Source organism: Cucurbita moschata, unplaced genomic scaffold, assembly GCF_002738365.1.
Source record: "Cucurbita moschata cultivar Rifu unplaced genomic scaffold, Cmos_1.0 Cmo_Scf00056, whole genome shotgun sequence".
NCBI classification, from domain to species: Eukaryota; Viridiplantae; Streptophyta; class Magnoliopsida; order Cucurbitales; family Cucurbitaceae; genus Cucurbita; species Cucurbita moschata.
This window is the reverse complement of record NW_019268572.1, coordinates 1,008,362-1,017,942: the sequence shown is the minus strand read 5'-3', so window position 1 is coordinate 1,017,942 and position 9,581 is coordinate 1,008,362. Positions and strand designations below refer to the sequence as shown.

The 9,581-nt window shown below is 36.3% G+C and overlaps 1 protein-coding gene across 2 annotated transcripts; it reads right to left on the bottom strand.

The window, feature by feature from the left end:
- Window positions 1-1,353: 1,353 nt before the first annotated feature.
- Window positions 1,354-7,360, bottom strand: LOC111436605 (protein decapping 5-like). Of its 2 annotated transcripts, XM_023074352.1 has the most exons (8): window positions 7,060-7,360; window positions 6,277-6,377; window positions 5,873-5,944; window positions 4,797-5,732; window positions 3,825-3,890; window positions 2,082-2,285; window positions 1,862-1,972; window positions 1,354-1,788 (listed from the first exon to the last, which is right to left on the bottom strand). In XM_023074352.1, exons 1-8 carry the CDS (start codon window positions 7,205-7,207, stop codon window positions 1,618-1,620), a joined length of 1,809 nt encoding a protein of 602 aa, XP_022930120.1. In that variant the 5' UTR covers window positions 7,208-7,360; the 3' UTR covers window positions 1,354-1,617. The 2 variants fall into 2 exon arrangements, with proteins under 2 accessions (XP_022930120.1, XP_022930121.1); XM_023074353.1 differs by lacking the exon at window positions 6,277-6,377 and having other exon boundaries at window positions 7,060-7,139.
- Window positions 7,361-9,581: the final 2,221 nt, after the last annotated feature.

Here is a 9,581-nt window from a genome sequence, read left to right as displayed (position 1 = left end):
TCCAAATTTCGATGAAAATCAAATCAATTGTGACAAAAAAGTAACCTAAAAGATGTTATAGTATATGGATAAAGTTTGGTACATTAACATGATAACATTATTCATAGAGTCTACCTTATAATTACTACACATGATTTAATTCAAATAGTTTGTGTGAAAGCATGTGAATTGGGTATTGAATGAGTTTGTGTAAAACTGGACCATAAAATATTTAATATTTTTTTATAAATCTATTTAATCCGTCATTTGAGTAAAATATATGTATGTGTTGCATTTGATTCTAGTTATTTGAGTTTTCATTTTTTCATAATACCCAATGTAACGACCCTAGATTTCTACATACTCAGAGTCGTTACTGACGTCTCATGCTCATCTTTTAAATGAGGAATATAACTCTACAATGTTCATTTCTTAATTAACATAAAATTTAAAAACATTCCGAACACTTCAAACTTCTAGAAAAACATTCAGAACATTTCAAACTTCTAGAAAACATTATCAGTCTTACGTGTTTCAAAACATAACGTTGAAATTTAAAATTAAAACAAAAAAAAAATTATAAATGAAATAATTTAAATAATGAAATGCAAAAGTCCTAATCTAACCTAAGACTAGGAATTTAAACGTGTAACTACCCTGTGCAAGTGCTACAGTCTCTATTTGTGATGTCGCAGTCATCCGTACATGGACGCTTTGCATTTTCCTGTAAATGATATGGCACACGGCCTAAATATTTCGAAAAATACTCCGTAAGTGATTTTACTCTAGGATAGGCTAGAATTGTTTCCATGCAGCTTTATTTAAGAGCATGATGATGTATGAGTATGATGAAAATTGTAATGCATGTTGTATGTGTGTGATTTATGTTTCGATGCATGACGTACATGATATGTTTGGTGCAATGATGGCATTACGTTTAATTTTTACATACAATTGTGAGGCAGAGGGGAATTTGGAGAGTTTCAAACATTAAGATGGGTGGAAATTGTAACGAAGATGGCAGGGGAATTTGGAGAGTTTCAAACATTAAGATGGGTGGAAATTGTAACGAAGATGGCGAAACACCTCACACAAAGTAGTCTTATCTTTTGTTTTAGAAATCTTATAGTTTTAATTATGATGTTATTTAAATGTAACATTTTTTTTTTTATAGTCTTTCAAAGGTTGATGTAATCTTTGGCTTTATGTTTTGATAAATTGAATAATGCTCTATTAATTCTATTCATGTGTTCATGTGCTTAATATATTTAATCTGATTACTCTAGATTCACAACAAAAAGATAGTGCCTTACACCACAACTTTCTTAGTTCTAATATGACAATGATTAAGGCTTCATTTAACATTTTAAAAAAAGATCTTAAAGTCATGTATATTATTAAAATCCAACTTGGTTTACAATTAAATCTTCCACCACAAACCAAATTCTTTGTTAAACCAACAACTCTTAAACAAGGTAAACGGGGCAATGATCAAAATGGGGAGAAAAAAGAACAATCTAATTATTTTGGAACAAACCGGGAGAGAGGTGCACTCTATAAAAGAACATATCCTTTCTCGATTCAGTCAAAATGGGGCCATTTATACCATATGAGCCCGACCCATACACACTGGTTGGACTACGAATGATTAAATGATCGCCCCCGCCCTCGCCCTCGCCCCCGTCCCCGCCCCCAACCCCTCCCATTATAGCCATATCCTCTTCCATGGTAACCTCCACGGAAATACCCTCCACGTCCAGGACCTCGGCCACCTCGGCCCCCCCGATACCTCGAAAAGTGGCCAAAAGTCTGCAATAACAGTCAGGAAAACATAAAATGCAGCAATTTTAAATATAAGAGGCACAACAACCAGAAAAGTTACCTCTGTGTCTATCTTTACTTGCTCTGAATATCTAGTCCGACCATTTTGAGGGTCATTATCCATAGCGTTATAAGAGAGTGAATCAAAGAAGTCATCCTTGTTATACAAGGGCTGCAGACAAAGGACAACAACTAATATGTCATGGTTTAAAAATATTTGAATCCATCATTTGATTACACCTAAATTTCAATTACTCAACAGACTTAAAGGATATTCTCACCTTGATCCCAGCCTGTGAGAGTTCACCCTCGTCTTCTACCCGAGCGTCATCCTCATCACTAACCGTTCCATCCACATCCTTATCCTTGAGATAAGATTTACTCCCTTTACCTAGACTTCCCCAAACTTCATCCTTGTTGAATTTCTCGTTCATTGCTATGAAATCAAAATCTTCTGTAAATTTGGTCACAGGACGGGAACTCTTCTGCAATGTAAAAAATGTGAAAATGTTGAACTCTAGAATCATTTGGATGTTCAACTTCAAACATAAATACAACTTACACCTACAAATTAACCCAACAATGATGTATTTTCAGGTTATGTATCCAACAAAATGAATACATAAATCATTAATCAATCACCTCACCTCACCTCAATTATTTTTAATATTCAGCATGTTTTTTATATTTTTCCTTGATCAGACAAATTTCTAAGTTTGTTTTCAAAGGGCAATCTATGATGTTTCAATTCAAATTCTAGCAAATCAATCTAATTCCAGTCCAAATCTTATTCACACTCAAAATGAATGAGAAATTAAAGCACACAATTAATTTATTCACATAACCAAGCTTTCATCGAGAAATATGAAAGCATATATACAAGGGCATACCAAAAAAAAAAACAGCCCAACAAAAGAAGCCAACATACTAGAAAAAGATGCTCCAATGCAAAAGAACAAAGTCTAACTGATAAGTATAGAAAATTGTTGCCAAGGCCCAAACAAAGGCATTAAACCTAATGACCTCCCAACAACTCCCCCTCTCTCTAAAAATAATTTATGATTCCTCTGTCAAAATCCCCAAATAACAGTCAAAAGCAAGCCTGCAATAGCAATTTGCCCATCTCCCAACAAAGAAGAAACAAAAAGAACTCCCCCATCATAGCAGCCCTGCAATCCCTCTTCCGCACTAGAGAGACTTCAAAAGTTTCCAAGAAAATGGGTCCAAATCTATTGAGCAAACTAGAGCTCCAAAGAATAAGGCTTTGAGGGCCTCTGACGTACCTCTACAAATGAAACTAAGGCCCCAAAAATAAACTGTCTCCACCCGGTCTATAGTATTACCTTTCCCACGAAGACCTATCATGCAAAGAACTTTATGTTCCTAAGAATCTTAACCTTCTAGAGTAAGGAAAACACAAGGGGAGAGCAAAAGAAGAGATGAAAAAGAAGAGATGAAGGTGAGAGAAAAGTAACACACAAGGTGAAAACATGAGCTAAGAAAAACCCTGGTAAGGGTGAAGGTCTGGAACACAGACCCCTCCTTTCTGACCAGCAAGAACATTCCACAAAAGCAGAAGTAGAAATCTCCAACAATTCCCCATCCGTAGAGGGATGGAACCCAAAGATAATAGAAGACTCACCCAAATGCCGCATGACATAGGCCATTGACTACCACCTCATATCTAAAGGGTGGCACAGATGGGGGAATGATACAAAGGAGTTTCTCCCTCACCCAACAACCCTACCAAAAATAGGTGTCTAAGCCATCACCTATGGAGTATTTATAAAAAAACGGGAAGAGATAGTTTTCCAAGAGCTTTTAGATCTCATCAGCCTACATCCAGAGATCCACCAAAGAGGGTGTGGGTAGTATTTACTCAAATGAATATGCTACAAAGCCTTTGGTTGCCAAAAGAAAAAGATGTTGACATCAAGTAATTCATTGTTAAACTCTGATTAGGACTGATCAGTGATGTCTACACCAATTATTAGTTTATTATTTAAAAAAACCATACACATTACCCCAGAGCCTCTTCCTCTTTCACGTCCTCTGTAAAAATGCCGAGCCTGAAAATGAGCACCATTTGACTGATACCCAGTAAAGGGGAAAAAACATCAGTGTCTCCATAACATAAACTAACAAGGGCAAAAAAAAAAAAAAGGCAGCCATTGAGACATCAATTTGTATTTCCACTTATCTAAAACTATGGTTGTGTAATTGAATATATGAATAATGAAGCTCGGATAAAGGTATAAAGAAAATATGATACTAATCAGATACGATAACATACAACTGTTCACGAAATGGAAAAGATTTAAGTAGCAGTTCCAGCTGTAAACTAAAAAACCAGAAATAAGCAATGGTAAATATATCACTCACTATCTGATGCAATAATTAATATGTTCAGTAATCTCCTAAAACACAGACTTTCACTACGAAGGCCTCTAGAAGAAAATTTAAGTGATAGGATGACCAAATCCCTGTCGGTAAATATATAACTAACTCACTATGTGATGCAATAATTATAAGTGGTTAGTCTCTCCTAAAACAGACTTTGACTAAGAAGACCTCTACAAGAAAACCCAAGTGATAGTATGACCAAATCCCTGTTGGTAAGTATATAACTAATTCACTATGTAATGCAATAATTTGAAATGTTTTGTAGCCTCTTTCCTGGGGTGGGGACCCCTTGTCCTTTTGCCCTTTACGTTGTCACTTTTGATCACTTCATTCTAATGTAATCTCCTAAAACATAGACTTCGACAGAAGATGCCTCTGAAAGACAATCCTTATCATATCTAGAACTCCAATCTGGCTATCAAAATTAAACGTGAAATCAATCATAAGGTCAACAACAATCTTCAAAGAGCCTATCGTGCACAAAGGTACACTTAGAGGAGGAAAATTAAAGAGATAACAGAAAACTAACAAATCAGACACAAAAAAAATAATAATAATAATAACAATTTGCATTTTATGAACTAGTAAAACACCTTCTGGACAGGCCTTGACTGTACAGGTAGTGGTAATATTGGTGGCTGAGTCTCTGTTGTCACTGGCATAGAAGGTTTTAACGATGATGACTGGACCACTTCCACATCCTTATGCACTGTATGTGAAGATTGGGATGAAACCACAGCAGTGGGCGCAGACTGCAATAGCTGCCCAGGGGTAACTAGAGAAGGTATAGAAGATTCTGTGCGAGAGTTAGATATTCCAACTACAGATGAAGTTGACTGGGACGCACTTTGATACTGTAATGAAGGACCAGAAACTGCATTGGGTTCATTAGTGATTGGTGGTATGGCAGAACTGACATCCGCACTTGAAGTAGAAACTGAGGACAGTATCGGACCTACTGGCAAACTAGCACTGACAGGGGCTCCGGGAAGGGTAGCAACATTTGTCTTATTAGCAACTGAACTTGGTATCGTTTCAGAAATAGAAACAAAGGGGAACGTTGGCAAAGCTGTTGAAAAAGTTGGAGGAGGCAGAGCAGTGGAGGTCAAGTTAGGAGAACTATTACTAGCAGGAGGCAAGGGAGACGGAGCTTCTGGTTGTTTTGAAGCTCCAATGGGTAAAGATGCATTAATGTCCAGATACTGCATTGACTGTTGCATGGATGAAGGTATTGATAGACCAGGAGGACGTATTATCGACTGCTGGTGTAACTGAGGAAGCCCATTTGGTGGGCCATAATACCCTTGCCAATACAAGGGCATGGCAAGTCCACTGCCATCTGAACTAGGAGGAGGCGGAGGAGAAGCTCCCCATGACCCCAAGTTGCCTCCAGGTTGATACGGAGGCAAACCACCTTGAAAATTAGACGGAGGGAATCCAAATGCCGTGTGGGAAGTATGATCAGGTAGTGACCCACTGGCAACAGAATGCATGCTGGTAGATGGGGAAACTGAGGCGGGGTAGTGAGACTGCATAAGCCACAAATAAGAATAAGGCCAACATCCTTTCGAAAATAAAAATAATCATAATAAAAGCTAACACGCCTTAATATACTAAAAAATTAGAAAAAAAAAAAATACAATCTTCTTTAAGAAAGAAAAACACGCACTTGAATAATTGCTGGATCATTATTTATAGGTGCTGTCGGCTGAACAGGTGGAGAACATTTAACCTGCAAATCCTGCCAAGAGCACAAAAGAGCTTCTTATTGATCAAAGCATTGGAAAGGAAATGAATCCAGGTCCCATCTCGACTCTTCAGCATACAATATCAAAAGAAAATGAAAAAATGAAAGCAGTAAGAAATCCGTCAAAATAAATAAGCATGCACAAAACAGAAGTACCACATAATCGGACATTCAAGTGGTAATCAGCAAGAGACAGAAACTCCAATCGTGATATCTGCCATTCACTCTAAACAACAGGGAATTTACCGATCCCATCTTTAAAAAAAAAAGACAAAACTAGAGGACCAAAGTATCATATCAAACATAATTTTCAATGCATTTGATACCTTGATATCACTCCCACGGAATAAGATGTACTCAAAAAATTTATCGCTTGGAGGGACTTGGGGACCATCCTTCTTTCTTCCTTCTGTTCCAAAGGATCTCACTACCCCAAATAAAATAAAATAAATAGTAAATTAGCTTGGTGTTTGATGTATAGGTGTGAAAACAGTAGAGAAAACCTTTTAGATGCCAGAAATTTTCATTCTGGTGGTACATGGTTCTCAAGAATTCCAATTCAAGACCTATATGAGGAACAATCTACTCCCCAAGGGAAGTAATAATAACTCACACTCAATTCTTGCAAAGACAACAAAATATTGCCCGCAAACAAAGATACAGAAAATCGTGGTTTACAATCTGGCCCGCACTAATCAACCGAGAACAAGAAAGCATTTGGAAAGAGAAGATTAAATCAGTGGTACGATAAATGATAAATTTACACATAAATAAAGCACAAACAACATTTTACATTCGACCAGGCTATTGGGCTAATAGAATACTGTCTAGAAAAAGAAAATTAAGAACAAGGGTAATTTGTGCATTGTCGGATATCAAGGTCAGTTCAAGCCACAAATGTTAACCCTCAATTACCTACTCAAAGCCTCGTTATTATGAAACCAAAACGAAATTTCATAAAAAAAAAAATCTCATTCTCTAACCATAAAGAAATGGAAATGTCCATGCATTGACAAAATCAGGAAAGTTATAACCCAAAAAGAAAAGCGGAAAGCGACACAGCCCCAAATCTTGAGAAGGACTGCGGAAAAAATAATGTAAAAAAATACCGTTTCTCAGTCCAATACTCGACTCTTCCGTGTTGATGTTGTACAGAACGCCTTCGTATCTAATTTCACTCTTGGAAGTCAAAGTTATGACGCTTCCAAGGTAGGAATCGGCAGCAGAAGTCGCCTTCGAACCAGCATCTGAAGCCATATCTATGAAACTCGAACATAAACTAACACAATGAGGAGCGAGACAGTAGAGCTTTAGGTTTTTAGAGGCGAGACCTTTGGCCTCAGATTCTCAATTCCTTTTTTGGGAGAGGAAAGAACCCAATCTGTCGAGACTATTTTGTTTGGGTAATTGGTCAAAAATGCCCTAAAATTAGTTTTTAAAAATGTTTGGATTCACATTAACCCCCCAACTTAATTCGATTGGAACGGACTACTTGCTTATTGTTAGTAAAGAAATCATAAGATAATGATATTGCACTAATCAAAAGGTATAATACGCGCGGATTTGTTCATTCCACGAACCACCCATGCCAATTAAACATTGAGTAGTTGCATGCGGCTCAGGCGCAGGGTGGGTGTTGGTTGCGTGCCAATTAAGCGTTATTCTCATTTCTTTTATGTAACTTCTTCTAATTCTTGTCAACCAACTAAATTAAATCTACCATAGTTTAACATCTTCTTTACTTCTTCTTCTTCTTCGATCATCGACTGTTTTATTAGGTTCATCGGCTTTACTTGCATCCCTACAATAATAACCTACTTTTCACTAGAGTTGTGCTATGAATTACCACGTACAGGTGTAAAGTGTTTAAAAGACTCATTAAAATATTTTTCATTTTTAAAGCAGAAAGAAAAGTAAGGGTTCCATAATCCCAATTTTGCCTATAGTTGCTACGACATTCTCTACCTTCCCACAACACGATTTGGGTTCTAACATCCTACAAAGATATTTGGGCAGACCATTTCACCAAAGTGAAAAAAATATATGATCATGATGTATCACATATCAAAAAGTAAAGATTGACTTATAGGGCATAAGAGAGTCTGAATAGAGTGGTATCTAGTAATCTGGATGTCATAATGGACTTGGGGCTTGGATGGTGCATTTATGGAAACCAACCTATTTGGGCTCACATAAATTATGGTTCATAAGCTTATCGTTCTAGCTCTAAGGGTCTGTTATAAAAAAACTTAAAAGACACCCTCATCTCATCAACCCTTTATAAATTCATGCTTAGAATGTTTATTGTGTTCATTGAGGACATTTTTGTCATTTTCTACTTTAACCTTGATTCATGACTTAAACATGGTTTTATGATTGCACAATCATTTATATACTTAAAAATAGGTTTCATAAAATTTCAAGTCATTTAGGATCCATTTAAACCATGAAACATCCTAAAGGCATAGTATAGATATTTTGGTCATTTTACCCCGATAATTGGTTTATGTCCTAAAGGTGCTCTTATACTCTTTCAATTCATCAGGTAATATTTTTCCATGATATTAGGTGATAATTTAAAATTTCAGTAATGGGATGTCATTAAGAGGGTTATTTCCTTAAATTACTTCGTATTGGGTCTTAATAGGTAAATCCCAATTAAAACGTCCATTTTAGGTTCTTTCCATTTTTTTTTTTTCGTTCCTATTCAAGTATGATTCTTAGTCTAATCTCTTCCTATTCCCTTAACTATGAGAAATATTAACTCTCCAGGCAAATTTCAAGTGGTGATTCCTTCAAGTAATTCTTATGAAAAGACCAAAGTAATTACTTACTTGTTCGGGTGTGCTAGGGGATCGGCTCAAGTCCTTCCCAAAGTTACTTTCTCTCAAATTCTCTTTGGGAGGTCCCTTGGTGAATCAACTTCAAAAAGATTAATTGGTATTTCTATAAGAAATACCCAATACCCGTTAAGAGGATTAAATTTGAGAAAGATTAATTAAGATTGTGTCACGTAAACCATGATGTGGCTAGTTCAGTTTGTCGCCTCGACTTAAAGGGGTTAGAGAGCTCTTATTGTCACGACTTGATTTTGTCATGTCGCGATGACTTTGTAAAAATTTAAACATAAAAGACATAAATAATAAAGAATGATAAAAAATTTCGTGTTTAAAACAAAACATAAACACATTTCATTTACAAAGCAAAATTAAAGCTTAAATACATTGGACGTCCAACTAATGAAAGCAACTTAAAACATTAAAATAGTTGAAGCCCAATGTGGCTCTGTATAACACCTACTCCAGATTTGCTTCCATTCTTGAACAACTTTTTCTTGTCACCTAAAAACCACGAGAGAATAGAAATAAGCACAAAGACAAGTAAATAGTCTACTTGTAGGCTATTAATCCGATCCTTGAAGTGTGCTAGGGTGCTACACTTTTTCTTATCATGTGCTTGTTCTTGTCTTGAGAATTTAAGGCCCTTAGGTTATGTTCTTGAGTTCTAAGTTCTTGTCATGATCTAGCCCAAGGACCTTGGTGTTGGGTTTTGAGTTCTTAAACTTGGTTTTGATCCAAGGACCTTAGTTTTGAGGTTATGGATTCTTAGTCTTGAGAACTTAGGTGTTGAT

What these genes read in the sequence shown, in the direction of transcription:
- LOC111436605 (XM_023074352.1), bottom strand. Translation starts at nt 7,207, where the DNA reads ATGGCTTCAGATGCTGGTTCGAAGGCGACTTCTGCTGCCGATTCCTAC. An exon ending in TCTCACAGGCTGGGATCAAG is followed by an intron (nt 1,973 to 2,081) that starts GTGAGAATATCC and finishes CTTTGTCTGCAG; the next exon opens with CCCTTGTATAACAAGGATGA. An exon ending in AAGTAAAGATAGACACAGAG is followed by an intron (nt 1,789 to 1,861) that starts GTAACTTTTCTG and finishes CTGTTATTGCAG; the next exon opens with ACTTTTGGCCACTTTTCGAG.